Here is an 18,648-nt window from a genome sequence, read left to right as displayed (position 1 = left end):
GCTGATTCCCTAAGGAGCCCAGCCCCAAATCCCCGCTTCTCCCTGCCGTCTACGCGGCAGGCGGTTGCCGACCAAACCCCGCCAGAGGCTCAGGATCCGTCGGAAGTTGTGCCGGGGGAATATCCCACGGGCATTCCACGCCGGCGATCATCCCACGCTGGTGAGGGGCACGGACTGGGAGCCAGGACTGCTCAGTCGGAGAGACCCCACGGGCAGCAGTGCCGGGGCCATAGGCCGCAGCCGTCCCGCACCTCGCGGAGCTGCACTGAACCTGGGGTCTCCAAAGCCACGGAGAAAAACATGTACCTGGGAAAGAAACAGAGTCAAAGCTGGGAAAAATAAATGACCCCATCACCTGTAGTCTAAACCGGGTCTTAAAGCCACCTCTGCCGAAAACACGGTGGAATTCCTACTGACCCACGGGTGACATCAGGAGCTGCCCAGGGAAAGCCTCTCCACTCCGCTGCCTGCAAAAAACACAAAGATTTACCGAGCCGCAAAGAGATGGCCGTGGGAGAGAAGGCAGTAGGGGAAGGAAAGGTTCCACCTCGCCGGGGCCACACTGGGCCCCGCAGGAGACACGGGAGTGGTAGGCGGGGTGACGGCAATGCCCTCGGCACAGGGGGACCCCCCCCCACACCCGTTACCCCCGAGCAAGTGACACCGAAAGGCTTTAAGGCAGGGGCCCAGGATGTCCTTCTAACATTAAATTACTAGAATACCGTCACTGGGTGCTTTTTTTGCTCTATATACAGAGCCCTGATGAGTGGCTGAAGGAGACATCCAGGGAGAACACGCCCTTTTTTTTTTTTACATCATCATAATAAACACTAAGAATATTAAGCACGAAATGTTAGTAATGTCGCTATAGCAATGCAAAAAGTGTGTAAACATAACTACTAGCTTAAAAAAATCCCCTGTACACACGAACATGTATGTACAAATTTTGTATTTGTAGGTATAAAATTATACTCGTCCTGATTTTGTGTTTCAGGAATATGTCTGAGTATACACGATTTTCACAAACATAGTTTCAGCATTATTGCACACCAAACAGTTATGCTACCCTAAAGAAATACGGAGGGGGAGAAAGGAAGAGCAAATTTACGCTTAGTAATTTTATTAAACTATTCTAAATAGAAAGCCAATAATATCGCATAAGTTGCACGATCACACTGTAGGGACACTTTATATATAGAAGCAATCAGGGTCCACATTTTTCTCCTTATTTCGGAAAGCAGACACATATTTTCTGAGTCTGTCAGTCAAACAGAGCTGATGGTTTCTGGATGCGTAAGAACTATCTGTCAAACTCATATTTCCTATCTAGGAACATGCATCAAGATTCACAGAGAATAAAAGTCATGTTTGTTAACATCATTTCTGTGCAACAAGTGACAAATGCTCTGTTGCCCGGTTTACAGTTCATTAGACTGCCTTCGGTCTCTCTCCAGGTAAAACCGAAAGCCGAACTTGCCGCCGCCTGTTCCTGCTTTTCCAGAGCCCATTTCAGAGCTCCGGCTGTTTGCATCTTTCTGGAGTCTTTGGAAGTGGAATTATTCCCCTTATATTCGTTCTCCTTATTTTTTTGTTCTTTCAAAAATAGGCCCTGACCTCAAAGGTCCCCAGAGCCACTCCGGGAAAGGGAGCGTGACCGCTCCGTGCCGGGGAGGCCGGCTCAGCTCCTGGCTGCTCCCAGGCCTCGCCGGACTTTCCCGCTGGGCAACAACCGGTGCCCCCTTTCCACAGCGGGAGGGGGAGGCGGGGCTTTGGAAAAGGGTACTTGTCCAGGAGTACCGCAAAGGGGAAAAGGAGGTATCCTCTGGCAGAGCAGAGCAGAGCAGAGCAGGAGGAGGCGGTTGACCTGCAAATGAGCATCGCAGGGGCATCTGTGTACTCACCCAAACCTCCGTGGGTCTCCGACGTGAACTTTGGACCGACTCGTCCCTCTACTAACCTAGCTTGCCTGAACCCAAGGGAAAAGACAGAGAATAACCTCCCTGCTCCGGCGCGCTGCAGTGAGGGGGACTTCAGTGGGGTTGCTGGTAGTCCCTGTCTCGAGACGGGCTCGGAAAGAGGGGGAAAAAAGGGTCAGGGGGACCATGCCTTTACGGCTTCCCATGAAATGGGATTGCAGTGAGAATAATAATAAAAATGTCGGTCTGCAGGGGGGTAGCGCCAGGAGCCACGGGCTGGGTCCTGAAGCAGGCAGCGCATCGCCGGTGCCTCTCCGTCCGCGGCGGCGGGACAAGGGGTGTCCTGAACCACTCCTTCTCCTATGAGCGGGGCCGGCTGTCTCTCTAAATAAACTACACGGACATCACAACTACATACATAAAAATATGCCTGTGTACGTATATACACATATATAAAGGTAAACCAACCTGGCCTCAGGAGACACCTTAGAGGAGAGTCCTCCTGCCTTCCCTACCCTCCACCGGCAGGACACTGCCCGCTCATGGGGGCAGTCGCGCCTCCGCCGCTCACCCCAAAACCGACTCAAACGCCTCATTCAGAGGGGATCCGGGCTGAGGGGGGCCCGTGACCTCACCGCTCCGGGCCCGTGGGGCCGGTGCCGGCTCTCCGGGCGGCGGAGGGCGCATCTCCTCCGTCCATCGCGGTCGCCGCGACATGAAAGCGCCCGGTGGGGGGCGGGCGGGGGGTCATTATTATTAATGATATTAATACAAACCGCGGTGTCCGCGGCTCCCATTGGCCGCCTGGGCTGCCCGCTGAGCCCTCGGCAGCCAATGGCAGCGCCGGGACGTGGAGCGGCCAACCCCCCCACCCCGTGTGCCGGGGCCCCCCCCGCGCCAGGATTTGCTCCCTAATTGACCTAAATAAGGAGCTCGTGAGCGGCGGCCCCCGGGCGGTGCACACACACACACGGACACACACACGGACACACACACACGCAGAGACACACGCACACACACACAGAGACACGCACACACAGACACGCACACACAGACACACGCACACGCCCGGCAGCGCCCGCCGCTTCCCCCGCGCAGATTCCCACTCGGCGCGGCGCTCCGCCCACCGCAGGATCTCCCGCTCCTGCCCGCCGTTTAACTCGCATGACATTTTTATTTCGTTATTAGCGTTTTCGCGCAGAATCTGGCGCCTCCGATGGGTTGCCGGGCTGCCTTTTTTTTTTTTTCCTTCCCCGTTCCCTTCCCCTCCTCCCCCTCCCCCCTCCCCTCCTAGCTTGCAGGAAATGATGGCAAACCGCGATCTGAAATGATTACTCCGGAAAAAAACCCTTTTATACCAGGAGAGCATCCACGGGGCTAGGCAGAGGCGAGAGGCGGCCGCGGGGCAGCGGGGAACCGAGGAGCCAGCCGCCGGCGGAGCCGGGACCCCCTCCCTCCCGCAGTTTCTCTCCGACGATGCCGGACGAAGCCACGGAAAGCGCCGGCTCCACCTCCGCCCGCGTCTCGTCCTTCTTCATCGAGGACCTGCTGGGCAGCGAGGGCACGGCGGGCGGCGGGGCGCGGCGGGCGGCGGCGGGCGGCGGCGGGCGCGGGGGTCCGCGCTGCGGGCCGCACTCCCCGCTACACATCGGCGCCCCGGGCTGCCCCCTCCGCGACGCCGCCGTCGGCTGGTACCGCCGGGCGCACGCCGCCTTCCTGGGCTGCGCCAGCCCAGACAGTAAGTCCGTCTTTCCCTACCCTTAATGGCCGGGCGCGTCTGGGGATGGGGATGGGTGGGTGGGTGGGGGTGTTCCTGCTCCCCCCGGGGCAAAGGTCCCGCCGCGGACACCCGCAGCAGGCCGGAGGTGGGATGCACGGAGTGCCCCCGCAGCCCTGGCCCTGCCTGCCCCGTTTTCGGCAGCTCAGGGCAAATCTCCGGAAATGCTCCCTATGTGTCAGGCACCTGGAGCCTCCGCCCCGCTGCCCAAAGTGTAAACAGGGATTCTTGGCTTGCTCGGAGAATTTTTTTTCTTTTCCCTTTTCTTCCCATCCCTTTTTCTTTCTCTCTCTCTCTCTTTTTTTTTTTTTTTTTTTTTTTAAGATGCACGTCTGGCCTTTTTTTTTTTGTTTTTTCTTTTTTTTTTTTTTGAGTTTTTTTGTTTTTGTTTTTGGCTCCCTGGCAAGCCGGAAAGCTGGGACCACCGTCCCCCAACAGTGCAGTGGAGAGTTTGAGAAGCTGGGGGACTATCTGGGCTCGGGCCCTTTCGCCTCTCGCTGCGGAGAACCCAATGGAGAGGGTGCTGGAGAAGAAGTCTGGGTTGGGGGGCATAAATTAACTCAAGTTTATGAGCTGCCATCAGTGATTATTTTCTATCTACTGATAGAAGAAATATTGTTTCTAGGCACATCTCTGTGATCGTATATGAGCCTACAGAGATCTCACGATTGCTCGATAAGGAAAAGAGGAGTGATTTGTAATCCAAAAATTTTCTTTTTACAGTGATAGGATTATTAATATTTGTAATTTCTCTCAAAAGTACATCTAGAAACAGAAAACTACCCCAGAAACAACAGCTTTTTTCTCACTTTTTTTTTCCTGTTTTTACTCTGTTCTATAGAGTAGAAAATATTTTTTCCCCTTTAAAATTGCAAATGGAATACAATTGGAGTATTGGAGACTCCATGGAGAAATGTCCCAATATTAGAATAGTTGTCGCCATCCAAGTTCAGAATAACGTGAATTGAATTATTTCTTTCTTACTTCTCTTTATATAAACACACATGCACCACTGTGCTTGCCCTTCTTACACACAACAATATACTTGCAAATGTATTTGTAGGTATATATGTATACCTATGTGTGTAAATATACCCGTGCGCATATAAATAAGAGTTCATGTGTTTTCTCATGTGTACATACACACATAAAAATATGTACATACTTCATATACACGTGTGTATACACAGAAGTGCATTTTATGTGTTGAAAACAGTATATGTGTTATATACATACATATGAGGGCGTTTAGGTACGTGTGTACACTGAGATACGTGCACACATACAAGATATACATGTACACATGTGTACACATACAAGGTATATGTGTACATACATGCAGATATATGTGTATGCCCATATATGAGTATATGCACATGAAATACAGTTTCTGTGTTTCCACATAAGCGTGCACGCTCGTGTGTGTATACGGTCATAAATATTTGGGAGTTTATCGCAGCACTCAGAGCAGTGGCAGGAGCCTTTGCTCGGGCTCCCCGCTCCACGGCCTTGCCCTCCCGCAGCCGCGTTGTTTCCCCTCCCGGTAAGCGGGCCGCGGGGCAGGCGGGCTGTATGCGATGCCCTTCTTCCCTCGATCTCCGCAACAGCTCTCTGCTCTCTCCGCAGCCAGCGACCGGGACTCTCCGGAGCTGCCCGAGGAGCCGGCGGAGCGGGCGGGCGGCGGCGGGCGGGCGGCGGCGCGGGGCCCGGCGGGCGGGCGGCCCGGGCCCGGCGGCCGAGAGGAGGAGGAGGAGCGCAGCGAGGAGCCGGGTGAGCCGGAGCAACGCGCTGCCGGCCGCAAGAAGAAGACGCGCACGGTGTTCAGCCGCAGCCAGGTGTTCCAGCTGGAGTCCACCTTCGACGTGAAACGCTACCTGAGCAGCTCGGAGCGGGCCGGGCTGGCCGCCTCGCTGCACCTCACCGAGACTCAGGTGAAGATCTGGTTCCAGAACCGCCGCAACAAGTGGAAGCGGCAGCTGGCCGCAGACCTGGAAGCGGCCAACCTCTCCCACGCCGCCCAAAGGATAGTGCGGGTCCCCATTTTATACCACGAGAACTCGCCGGCGAGCGCCTTGGGCTTCACCCTGCCCCACATGTCACCCCCCTTGGTGGGCTTCTCCAGCGGCGTCAGCTACCCCCTGGGCACCTTCCCCGCCGCCTCTCTCCCTTTCCTACGGTCGCAGATGACAGGACTCGTCTGAGCGCCCAACTCTGCCGGGACCGCGGCCCCCTCTCGCCCCCTCCCTCGGCTTCCAGCTCCACCCCCCTTCCTCCACGGACTTTTTATTTTCAACTTACACTTTTCTTGATTTTCTGCCTTTTTTTTTTTTTTTTTTTTTTTTTTTTAACGTGCAATAAACTTACTTTTGGGATTAACTTGGAGCGACCTGCGGCAGCAGGAGGGAGCCGAAAGGACTGCGAAGATCCCAGCTATGCGCCGGGATCAGGTCGGTGGGGCTCTCACCGCTGCGCATCCAAAGAAAACGCATCCCCGTGGTAGCGGCAAAGCTCTCACCACAGCCCCAGCCCCGGGGTGACACAGAACGGCGTTTTCAGGGGGGCAACAGAACCCCCTCGACCCTTCCTCCGCCAGCCCGCAGAGCTGCCGAGAGTGATGCGAATGTACGGAACAGCCGGCGCTTTCCGGCCGCGCCGCCCCCGCCCCACGGGCGGCCGAGCCTCGGGGCCCCCGCCGCGGCCAAGAGACCTTCCCCGGGACCTCTGGTGCCTCGGGCCAGCGCTCCTGCCGGGGAAACCTTTAAGTCTCTCGGCTGCCCCAGCAGCTTTCCGTGCAGAGAGGGGAACCCTGCTGATCCCCGCCTCCAGCAGTTTCTCCAGGGCCCTTTGTTTTAGCCACTTAATTCGTACAGATCCCCCTCCTATTGTTACTCTCATTTCCATACAATCGATACTCGAGCATGTGCTGATGTCCCCTGGTCCTTCTCGATGCAGGAGCTTCGATTTGAAACAACTTGAAGGCAAATTGTTGAAAAGAATTAGCCCCACTTAAATCCGAGCTGTGAGAATGCGGTTTCTTTGTATTCGTTATATTTCCCGAGCAAATCATCGGCTAAAGTACACGGGGTTATATACATGTGTGTTTAATTCTACATACTGTATTTTACAAGTAGGTTTGCCACTTTCTTTTCGGTCTCCTGAGGAGACTGAGGAAAGCGCACTTCCACTTGTCCGTCACTTACAGGATAGATTTGTGTAATCGATTAATAATTCACTGGCAATTAAAAAGGAAGGAAAGAAAAATAACCAGATGGGAACAGACTGGGGAGCTATACGGCTGGTTATGCAAGCGAACCTGTAACGTGATATTATATGAAGTATTATGCATGCCAATTTATTGTTTTCCTTTAATAACTGTTTTGTTTCCCCCCTCACTGCTAAAATGGATTTCGGGACTAGCGTTGTTTCTAAAGGTTTGAATTTCTTTTTCCGAATATTAAGGGGAAAATTACCTTATCAAACACAGCCTTGGTGGGAAGTCAAACTTTGATCGTGCGTTTTAGGGCATAATCAGCTGCAATTGAACCAACCAGCTCGGCGCATTCGGTGTCCCCGCAGGGAGAGCCGGGTCCTGGATCTGTTGGGGAACGTGCATGCGGACCTGTCCCAGTGAAGGAAGAGCGCTCTAATCCTTACTATTTCCTACCTTTTACGTTATATTTGGAGCAATCTGCCTTTTTTTCTTCTGGTTATGAAATCAATTGGCGAGATGTGGCGGAGCTTCAGCTTTGATACGAAACCTGAGAAGAAAGGTCAGGGGCGGATTATCACCTCGACACCGCGTTGCGCTTTTTTCCTTTTTTTTTTTTTTTTTTTTTTTTTTTCCTTTTTCTTGCTTTGACCTGAACCATGGCTCTGAGCATCAACCTGCACAGTTGAAGTCAGGATGCTGAAAGCCTCAAGTCCACCTGAGAATTATATTTATCTGTGTATGTACACATATATAGGTTCCTGGGAAAACTGTTAACTTGCCGGGATGCTTCTTTCGACTTAAGTCCCGTTTCTGGAAACTGTTGGCTTTTTGTTATTCTTTTTTTTTTTTTTTTTTCCTTTCTTTTTTTTTTTTTCAACTGCTGCTGATCTCCCTCTGAAATCTCCGGAGATCTTCGCCAGCCATTTTCTTTGCATATCTATCAAACACCCGAATTTGGGGCGAAAACTTCTAAAGCCTGGTCCCTGAGCGGTGTAAGAAGGACCGGGAAGCGGTGGAGTTGAGGGGTGTCGGTGCCCCGGACGGGATCAGCCGGCCGCGAGCGAAGCGGCTGGGCTGGACTTCAGGCTTTTCGTGCCAGAGGAGGTGACTTGGGGCGATGTTTCTTCCTCAAGGCGCAAGCACTTGATTTGATGCCGTTCAAAGCCTGGCTGCCCCTGGAAGACAGCGGCCGGAGCGTTTTCCCCGTCATATCCAGCTCCCCAGATCTCCCAGTGTTACCAACTGGAGTAAAATCCTGACTCACTACAGTCATATCAGAGTAGATTGTAATCCAACGAGAAATTTAACACGCCTGCCACTCTCCACATGCCTTTTCTTTGGAGTAACATATGAGATTATTATACTTCTGATTCTACTAAATATTCTTTTCTTGAAGTTAAGGAACTGGCAGGGCTAAATGATCAATCGGATTTTTAAAATGTGTTTTGACATTAGTTTGTTTGTTTTTTAAAGATGTGCTGATTATATCAATAAACAGATTTTTTTCATACACTGTATTTGTAACTTATGATCATAGTAAAATATTAAAAGGTTCAAGACATGAAATCATCTAAGAAAAAGTTCTCACTTATGCCTTATTCTGTACAAAAAGTGATTTATAGTGGCTTATTAAAAGTATGTGCTGAAAGTAGGAACATATACACCTCAGGTTTCTTTACCTCGTAGCTTTTTTAATGACGGATTTCCTTGTACCTGATGGCAAGATGTTTCTCCAGAATGCAGACAAACAGCTAGCAAAAGACATAGTCCCTGATGTATGTGCATTGACGATTTCAAAACAGGCAAAAAACCCACAAACCCAACGCCCCAAGCCCAACCCTCACACCAGGACAGCAGATTCCTCGCAGTTTTCGTCCTCGTATATATTTTTTATTAAACAAATCCAAAAGGCAAGAGTCACACGCTTTGTGCTGCTTCTGCAAACAGAATACTGCAAGAAAAATGTTGATGGACAGTACAGCTCAAAGTACTTTCACAAGGGCTATTTGCGACATATAGAGACATACGTTGCTGCTTTATAGATCAAAGCAACCTCAGAATAGCTTTAAAATAAATCCAGTTATACTACAGCTGTAATATTATTATGCAGCATAAATCCTTGTCTGTTGACATTTATTTAATGAATGTTGCTACAACAGCTTAGCTAGATGGCACTCCAGAGGCGAGGCAAAGGAAAACCTTGCCAGATTACTCACAAAGACAACTTCTGTTTATTGGATGCTAATAAAAATAATCAGTGAAAAGACCTTTTTTTTTTTTTTTTTTTTTAAGCAAAGCAAACGACGATCAAAATAAGGTCTTCACTGCCCTTCTGAAATAAATTCCTGGTTTAGCTGAAGTAAGACGATATTATTAATTACAGTTTAAACGAAAATGATAGATATACTGGAAAGCACCTTGTTAAATGACTACTTTGCAAATGTACATTGCTCACCGGCTTAAGATGGCCCATAACTTTTCTAATAGACGTGGGTCTAAAATATTCATGCAAATCAATACTTGATAAATCTCATAGGTGCGTGCTGGCTCCACTGCTCAACAATATATTTTGATCGATACTTTTTTTTTTAATTTTCCACTGCATTATCTTGGAATAGCCCGTCTGCGCCCACTGCCAACGTGCCGGCAGGGCGGGGGACGCGCCCCGCGCTCATCATCGATCGGAGAGAGACTCACTTCAGACTCCGGCGGACTCGAAGTGTTTAGTGCTCTCAGCCTCAAATCAGATCCATGCAATAATCGTACATTTCCCTTCCAATTCCAAATGAATATAACTTTGTGGAGGATGTCTTAATGCTTCATTTAACTACCTCGAAATTCTCAGCTCTGCTTACAGATTCTACGATTAAATTTCTATCGAGTGAGATATATGAATGCCTATTTAAAAAGATATAAATGAAAATTTAGATATTCATCTAAAATTTAAAATTTTCTTTTCTTTTCTTTTCTTTTCTTTTCTTTTCTTTTCTTTTCTTTTCTTTTCTTTTCTCTCTTCTCTTCTCTTCTCTTCTCTTCTCTTCTCTTCTCTTCTCTTCTCTTCTCTTCTCTTCTCTTCTCTTCTCTTCTCTTCTCTTCTCTTCTCTTCTCTTCTCTTCTCTTCTCTTCTCTTCTCTTCTCTTCTCTTCTCTTCTCTTCTCTTCTCTTCTCTTCTCTTCTCTTCTCTCTTCTCCTCTCTTCGCCTTGCCTTCCCTTGCCTTTCCCTTGCCTTTTCTTTGCCTTCCTTTGCCTTTCCCTTGCCTCTTCAGCAATTCCAGTCTACTGAACTAGCTTTATTCAGAAAACGCCTCTAGGATTTTTCTGCACGCCTCTCGTATCAAGGGCAGCGTCTGGAGGAAGCCGATTTAGCTGAGGACTCTGAACTGACCTCAGAGGGAAACACAGGGTTTCGAAAAGGGATGTTCTGTCTCGAGGTCCTGGGACATGGCCCTATCCGCCTGTGTCCCGACACTTCTTTGGTTGCTGGCTGAGCAAGTTCAGCTCCCCAAAAAAACCTGGTTCTGTGTGACTCGTGTAGCTGCTTTCCTGTGGAACTCCAGGGACAATTGCTTACCAGCTAGTGAAACCGGTTCCCTCCCCTCTCTCCTCCTCTCCCTCCCCGGGATGCCCGGCTCAGGCGAGGGATATCCCCGCTGCCCCGAACCACTGCTTGCTCCGGGGTGGCGGCGTGGAGGGGGGAAACTGCAACAGCAACCGGCGATTCATATCCAGCCACTGCTGAACCGCCAAAGCGAGTTTTATTTAGAGACCGGCAGCGCCAAGATACCCAAATTCGCCCAGTGATTTTAATGACCTCTTCAGACAGCTCTTGTATTCTGGACCCACTCGCATGGTTTGTGTCTCATGAAAAGCATCGGAGACGGCTTAAAGACCACTGTTGCTATGTCCGCAATTGCCAGGGTCTTATTTGCAAGGGGATGTGAAACCCAGGGAGGGCCCATTTTACCCTCGAGTACATCGGGGGATAAAACAAGCCCGATTCTGTAAACCAAGCGAAACCAGACTCTTCGGCGTTTCTGCACCGTCTAATCAGATCTCATTTCCATCAGATTTAGAGTATGAGACTTTTTGTACTCTGAGCTGAAATGGAAATATAGGTGCGTGTACCAGCTTTTCTGGTAAAAAGTTTTCCCAGGTAAAAGGTTTCCACTCTGCACGATGTTAGCTTCTATTACAGGATTTTATTATTCAAAGGAAAAGACTCGCTCTTCCTGCCCTGCAGCTGTGCGGTACCGGCCACTGTGTGTCCTCACGCATCCCAGACAACGACATTCCTCACAAATAAAGTACAAATGAAGCACGGGCGTAACAAGTACCAGTGTCGGAAAACCTCTACCTACTAGAAGAAAAATTGTTGCATACAATCGACACCTTTCGGAGACTGGCAGTGAATCGCGACGGTGCAGAAAGGTGCTGCGGAGGATGAACAGCGCGGGACCCCCTCTCTGGCAACCAGATCCCCGTTGCTGTCTCAACCCTGGCAGCTAATCCTCGAGGAAAGCGAAGATTAAGGTTAAGGCCAAAGCCACGGTTGCTCTCAGCCGAATCTCTTCCCCGGGGTGCTCCACGCGTCCCGGGAACCATGCGCAGGAAAAAGCCGCTGAATTTTGGCAAGGACTCTTGCCCCGTCGCCCCGGCGGACACCGTTCTTCACATCATCTCTGGGTCAAATGCGGGCGGGCAGGGGCTCAGAGTGGGATGCTGGGGGCCTGGAGCAGACCCGCGGGGTTTCGCTGCCCTCTCCCGCGGCAGCCCCGCTCTCTCCGTAGGAGGGCACTTTGCAGGTGGTTGTTAGGGTTTTGCAGGATACCCTCTACCTGTTGATCTTTACTTTCCCCTGAAGATAAGGGTGACCCTAGCAGAGGGCATGAGGAGCCCGGCGTGGATCTGGCTTGTAGGACTCGCTGCAGGGAGGACCTCAGAGGGCCCCCCGGTCCTCTCGTGGCCAGTGAATTGATTCCAACTTGCCCCAGTGGCTGAGGAGATCCGGCATTGTAGCGTTCTCCCTCACTGCACGGAGTTTGTCAGGGAAAAAAAAAAAACAGTTTTGAAAAGCCGGCCAACTGGGGCTGAGGAAGGATGACAAACCTTTCACTGTGGGGTGTTACCGGGCATGGTCTCCCAGAGCTGGGCTTGGACTTCTCGAGGCGTGGAGGGGGACGCGGTGAAAAAAAATTGGATGACAAAACTTATGTCTCCTTCTTAATTTTCCTTCTTAATTTCTGTCTTCCTCAAGTTTTCATTTTTTTTCCAAGAAAATGTCTTCTAGGAAAACACACTGAGTCAAGGCATTGGCTTTTTAAGATGAATTCTTTTTTTCGGGACTAAAAGGGAAATGGTTTGCAGCAAGAACAGATGTGAGCACCTGGAAAGTGTCTTATTCACAGACAGCGGGAAGAGAGGCCGAGACAGAAGTGGAGAAGCAAAGACCGACCCATCCTGCTGTCCAAGTCTCCCATGCTCCTAATTTTACCACCTCACTCACAATTTCCTAAATTGTATTTTCAGCTGCTTCTTCGCAATTCGTACCTCTAAACCCTGGCCCATTCCTCGGCATATCACTGCGTCTTAAATGGATATTTTGCTCCATTAAAACCACCAGTTTCTACAGGAGACTGCAAGACAAATGCAACAATGTTGGGCATTTGGCCAACAACAGTGTTGATGGAAGAAGGATTTTTTTTTCCAGGTGGAAAATGTACAGCTCTCCAGCAGACGGCTCCATTAAAATCTGAGTGAATTTATAAAGTGAAACAAAATTCATGAAAAAGAGCTGAAACCCTCTCTCTCAAGTACCACTGCGTTAAAGTTTAAAGTAGTCCAAAGTCTTAAGATGTCCTGATTTTAGCTCATGGAATCTCTGGCATCACAATATTTAAAAGCCTGTCAGCACTTCTATTGCCAACTCTTTTTCAAGGGCTTCTCCCTTGCCCTCAGCAGTTTTCGTGGTGGAAACCTCGAGATTCGGACTAAAAGCCCTCTTAAAAGCTGTTTGGAAGCATTCCCCTGGCTTTACACAGGATCACAGGGAGGGAGGGGTTTCCCTGCGATCCACAGCTGATGGTGGCTCTAAAATCGCTGGACGTCCTGCCTCGAGTAGTGCAAACTCGTTATAAAACTTTGCAGTGCTGGGAGATGGTGGGGAGTAAAAGTTCTCAAGGTAATACAGAAACACATCGATCCTCCTCCAAGTTCCACAGCTCAGGGGAACGCTTCTCCATCCCCCAGAGGCACACCTTGGAGTACTCACACACACCCGCGCACCCGGCCAGCACTTTCTCACTTGAAAGTTACAGAAGAGCTCTGCTGACCCGCGAGGAGGGGGTGGAGTGACGGTGTGGTGTGGTAGGGAGCAGCCTGTGGAGGTTATGTGTGGATTTCAGGGTGGCCTGACACCTCGGGGCTCCTCAGAAGGAAAAGGGATCGCTTTCTCCCCAGGGGAACCCTGCGCATTCAGTCTGAGGGTCTGCACGTGAAAGGAGGACGGAGAAGTGACTCTGGCTGTAGGAATTACTCTTCCACAGTCTACCCAGTTCCCGGACATAGGCATGGACAATCTGCAGCACATGCCCTCGGCAGACTGCCTGGGGTCCTGCCGCGTGCCGTACAAACACAGGGAAGGGGTTCGCGGCTCCCAGCTTCCTCTTTCCCTTCTGTCCTCTCTCACTACTATCACTGCTTTTCCTCGCCACGCTCCGCCTCATTCCCTTGTTCTTATTTCCAGTCTTCTCCCTACATCCTTCTCCTTCAATCCAGAGATGTTTGTCCTGCCATCCCATGTCCTCTTCGCCTTTCCCGTGGGCTTTTCTGGATCCGACTCTTTCTTCTCTCCGCCCACTTACAGTGAAGGGCCTGGGCAGGAGAGCAGCCAGCTCTGCCCCGCCCCGCCTGTCGAGGGCACCCTTTCGGGGCACCTCGGCATGCCTCCCGCCCCTCACTTTCTCCCTGCTCCCCTCTAGCCCCTGCTCCTTTTCCTTCTCTTCTCTGCCGCCTCCCCTCTCTGTCCCTCTCTCCCTCCGCTGCACCGCTCCCCCCGTCCTCAGTCCTTTGGCTCCCTCTAGCTCCATCCCCTCCCTCCGCCGCTCCGACCCCTCCTCCTCCTTCCCTCCGCCCCGGCTGCCGCTGCCGCCCTCCCGCAGCCGCCGCCAGTCCTGCGGCTCGGCTCGGCTCGGCTCGGCTCAGAGTGTTTCGTCTCGGCTCGGGCTCTCCTCGCCATGGTGCAGCTCGGGAGCGGCCGCCGAGCCCCCCCGCCGGCCCCGGCCGCGCCGCCGGCCTTCAGCATCGCCAGCATCCTGCAGCCCGGCCCCTGCCGCCCGTCCCGGGAGCAGGGCAGAGCCCGCTGCGCCCCGCCGGAGGAAGAGGAGGAGGAGGAGGAGGAGGAGGAGGAGGGAGAGGGGCCTGCAGACCAAGACCCCAATAAAGGCTCCAGAGACTCGGGTACGGAGCCAGCAGCCGCCTCAGGCTGTCTCGCACGTCGGGTCGCAGCCCGGCCCCCACCCAGGCGGTACCTCCGGGTATCCCCAGTGCCGCCGTGGTGGGCCCGCGCACACGGACGCGCAGGCACAGACAAGACACGCACACGCAGACACAGACACGCACACGCAGTCGCGGCGCGCCCGCAGCCGGATGAGGAACGGAGGCTTCGCGGGAGGACGCGGGGAGATGCCACCGCACACGCACCAACCTGCTTTGAGGGCGCTGCGCCCTCCTCCCGGGTTGTCTGTCCTGTGCCCGGGAGCCCCTCACTTCCCTGTCACACAGCTGGCAAAGGGATTTCCTTAGATCCTTATGGAAGCGCCTCACTCTTCTTCGCCCCTCTGGAGGGTGTGGGACCGCGGCCAGCCCTCGGCAGCCCCCTCCCCACCCTCTCCCCCACCCTCTCCCTGCGCTCCGCCGGGCCGTGCGTGCATGCGGGGCGGGGGCGCGGGCGGCGGCGGGCACTGATGCTGTGCTTTGCCCTTGCAGGCAGCGAGTCCAGCCGGCTCCGGGCAGAAGGGACGAGCCGTGGCCTCCGCCGCGAGGCCGAAGGTTGGGATGCGGCGTCCCCGCTCCCCAAGGAGAGGCTGCGCGCCCGTCGGCAGCCGCCGACGCGAGAGGCCGGGGGCTGCGGCGCGGAGAACGGGAGGTTGCCGACGGCTGGCGGCAGGAAGAAGACGCGGACCATCTTCTCCAAGAGCCAGGTGTTCCAGCTGGAGTCCACCTTCGACGTGAAGCGCTACCTGAGCAGCTCGGAGCGGGCCGGGCTGGCCGCCGCGCTGCATCTCACCGAGACCCAGGTGAAGATCTGGTTCCAAAACCGCCGCAACAAGCTCAAGAGACAAATGTCGTCCGAGGCGGAGGGCCCTGGGCCGGGGCCGGCGGAGCCCCCCGGGGACCCGCCGCCCCCCGCCACCGCCACGTCTCTCTCCTTCCCGGCCCTCTACAAGGACAGTCCCCTGCTCAGTCGGTGCTTGCTGCCGCTGCCTTTGCCCTTGTTCTGTCCGGGCAGCACCATCCCCTACCTCTGCCTCCCCGGGCCGGGCAAACACTTCAGCCTGGTGGACGGGGACGTATAGCCTCTCCCCCGGCCCCCGACCTTCCCCTCGCCGGGGGCCGCCCGATGTTATTTATGACCCCACCGTGCCGCTGGGTTGTCAGTCGTCACCACAGCCGACGGAAGGGCCGCTCCGGTTCCCCCCACGCGTGTCCGTGGGCTGCCAACGTGTTGCTAAAGCTCGGAAGGGCACTGCCAGACCGCCCTTGCTCTTGCAGCGCTTTTTTCTGTGGTCAGGATGGAGGAGATAACACGAAGCCACCAAAGAGACCGGGACGCGTTCTGCCTGCCTCCCTTCCGAATTATCCCGTTCCTGTATTAGAGGGGAGCCCATGCTCTGCCTCAGCTCACGGGGACTACGTCCCCACATCTGCCCCAAGCGCCGTGGCGGTCGCTGTACCGTGAGCCGAGTCAGTTTTATACAGATTGGTAAAGGCGAAGGCCGCGTTGTGCTCCTCTATCTCAAACTCTCCACCTCTAATATCCCTCAGAGTAACCTCTCCCCATCTTTGACACTATCAAAATGTAGACACCTTTACTGAGATGTGGTTTCTAAGCTGTGACTTTCCTACTTTTTTTCCTCTTTTGAAAAAACACCCCAAACTCTCTCTTACATTCTTTGTGCTAACTGGTTCTCAAACTGGGGCTTGTGTGATGTTTTTACAGAACAAGTCAAGCTGTCTCTTGTGCTAATCCCGCCCCTCGAAATCTCGTGGGACGATTTTATCTGCTATCCTAGAGTAACAAGTGTTTTTAATTATTTTTTTTTTCATATTTGCAAACACTTTTGTCGTCCTTTGGTTTCTAAGTTCACACGCTTTATATCCCCAGGTTGGAAATAAACCTTTTCAGAAAGCTGAAACGACTGCCTTTTCAATACAGTCACTACTGGGCAGTATGAAAAGAAAGGTATTTCCTAGAGTGCATCGATGGTTTTTATTTTAAAAATAAAGATCAAAACCACAATTGTGTCATTACGAAATTCACCCGTGCGAGAACGGGTTTCCCAGTGGAGAAAAAAAGCGATCGGTGTTTCGGCTAGATAAGAAGGGCTTTTCCTTCCTTTTCCAGCTATTCTTCCATTTGTCTTTCCGTGGGAAGTAGGTATAGATGCTCAAAGGTATAGATAGGTATAGATGCGCAAAGATCCCCCAGCCCAGAGAGGGGACCCCGGCACACTCAGAACCCCGTGGCTCGGGGCCGCTGCTGGCGTTCTGTCCCAGCCGGGGAGGAGCTGCTGTGGCAGGGAGCCAGTGCCGCGGCGGTCCCGGCGCCAGCCGAGCTCGGGAAAGCGGCTCCTGCAGCTCTGTGAAGTTTTCTCGCCGTGGCGATGATCTAGGAGAGTTGTTTGACCTCTCCTCTCGCTTTTTAATCAGATTCGAATTAGTGTCAAGTAGCAAGAGGCGTCTCACAGGATGTCCTTGCTTTGGAAAAAAAAAAGAATATTATGGAGGCTGTGGCAAGGGCGGTGTAACCAAGTGGACACACTTAAGGGGACCTGCCGGGTGCACTTCACAGCTCAGATTTCCCCAAACTGTAGTTCCTGGGAAGGTGCAGGCGACGAATTGACGGTCTGGGTCACACAACCGACCCTTTTCTGATCTGAATTTATAATGACAGTTAAAGAAATTAAAAAACCTTAAAGAAATTAAAAAGTCCGTGAGTTACTACGTGGCTAAAAACCAGTTGGAGACACATAGAACCGATGATGTCCAGGGTGATGATATGTCGTTTCTGTTTGCCTGTTTTTCATAACTGATGATCTGTATCGAAACCTTCCTTTGGTTGTTGATTCTGATATTTCCAACTCGATAGACCCTTACTTGATTACTGCCACGAGATTAATCAATACCGATAGAGGCAAATCCGCCTTTTTCTAAATCCCAACTAGTGAAAGTTTGATCAGATGCAACAGCTACACTAATGTCCCTTTCTTTGGTTCTGTAATATGGAACTAAAATTCATCTAAAGAAACTACCTTTCCATGTAACTGCAGCCTAGGATGTCTCCTAGGTGAAAAATAACTATATAAGAAATTGTTATTCGGCAATTAATCTACTTTTCACCACATTTATCAAACCATTTGCAATCTTCTCTCTGTTTTATCATTTTGCTCTCCAGATTGTTGCTGGAGTTGCAGAAGCAACTGAAGAAAAATGCGAACCCACAAAAACGGAGGGAGGGTTTTTTTTGTTTGTTTGGTTTTGGGTTTTTTTTTCTATTATTATTTTATTATTTTTTATTACGGTAAAAACAACAGAAAGAGTAGTTCTACATGTTGTAGTTAGCACACAGTCAGGTTTCACAACTCACTGCTGACCCACCCCAAAGCGACGATCGTTAGGAATTAATGAACAACGAACGTTTTAAACACCCGTGTAGCTAGACAAAGTAAATAACTACCCCGAAATATTCGTTTCCCATCAAGATATTAGTGCTGATTCTGAGCTCGTTGGCCAGAAACGTTATCCAAACTGTTGCTACGCAAGGTAGCATAGCCAGTGGCGAAGGGGCTTTCTCTGAAGAAAACCAAGTTCAGGATGCATAGGATTCCCAGTCGAGCGGTCAATGCTGATGGCACTGAATGTTGCTGACATTTCTTTTAGAGCTCAAAACAATCGTGTTTGCAATTATAAATCGCTCCTTACGGCAAGAGATTGCTACAAGCCACCGTACAGCAGGACGTTAGTACTGGCTAACCTATTGATGGGACATTTAAAAAAAATGAAACAGACTGCAACGGAACTAAGCAAACAACCAACAACCAACCCAACTCCCCCAAACCAACTAGCCAATCAACCAAGCAAAAAAACCCAAACTGCAACCAAAAAAAAAATAAATCCCCAAACTCTGTGAGAGCTTGTAAAAAATAAAGAATTAAAAAAAAACAAAAACAAAAACAAAACCAAAAAAACCCCAAAAGAACCCCCAAAAACCAAACCAAACCAAACACAAAAAAAAAAAAAATCGACTCAGACACCAAAGAGTGTTAGAGCTGATTAGCTGCTGGAACTGAGACTTAAAAATGTGCTGTTAAGGTTTGATGTGATGAAAAGAGGTAGTGCAACTGCATGAGAGGTGCGTGGAACACACAGTGTGCTTCTGTATTGAAGGCATTCTCTATTTAAAGTTCATATACAATGTTTATTTTTTATTTTTTTTTAATTATTAGAAGAATAGGTAGAAGCCCTGC

The 18,648-nt window shown here is 51.3% G+C and overlaps 2 protein-coding genes across 3 annotated transcripts; both read left to right on the top strand.

Moving 5' to 3' along the window:
- The first annotated feature begins 3,314 nt into the window (after positions 1 to 3,314).
- Positions 3,315 to 6,019, top strand: HMX1 (H6 family homeobox 1). Its single transcript, XM_051798387.1, has 2 exons — positions 3,315 to 3,654; positions 5,320 to 6,019. Exons 1-2 carry the CDS (start codon positions 3,393 to 3,395, stop codon positions 5,892 to 5,894), a joined length of 837 nt encoding a protein of 278 aa, XP_051654347.1. The 5' UTR covers positions 3,315 to 3,392; the 3' UTR covers positions 5,895 to 6,019.
- A 7,895-nt stretch (positions 6,020 to 13,914) lies between these two features.
- Positions 13,915 to 16,311, top strand: LOC127476031 (homeobox protein HMX1-like). 2 transcript variants are annotated; one of them, XM_051798391.1, is made up of 2 exons: positions 13,915 to 14,359; positions 14,888 to 16,311. In XM_051798391.1, the coding sequence occupies exons 1-2, from the start codon at positions 14,137 to 14,139 to the stop codon at positions 15,475 to 15,477; spliced, it is 813 nt and encodes a 270-aa protein (XP_051654351.1). In that variant the 5' UTR covers positions 13,915 to 14,136; the 3' UTR covers positions 15,478 to 16,311. The 2 variants fall into 2 exon arrangements, with proteins under 2 accessions (XP_051654351.1, XP_051654352.1); XM_051798392.1 differs by having other exon boundaries at positions 13,915 to 14,366; positions 14,901 to 16,311.
- Positions 16,312 to 18,648: the final 2,337 nt, after the last annotated feature.

The sequence above is a fragment of the Manacus candei genome, unplaced genomic scaffold (genome assembly GCF_025592945.1).
Source record: "Manacus candei isolate 608988 ecotype Guabito, Panama unplaced genomic scaffold, ASM2559294v1 h1tg000048l, whole genome shotgun sequence".
In the NCBI taxonomy this organism is placed as follows: domain Eukaryota; kingdom Metazoa; phylum Chordata; class Aves; order Passeriformes; family Pipridae; genus Manacus; species Manacus candei.
Note: the sequence above shows the minus strand (reverse complement) of the source record. Positions and strands in the feature narration are given on the sequence as shown.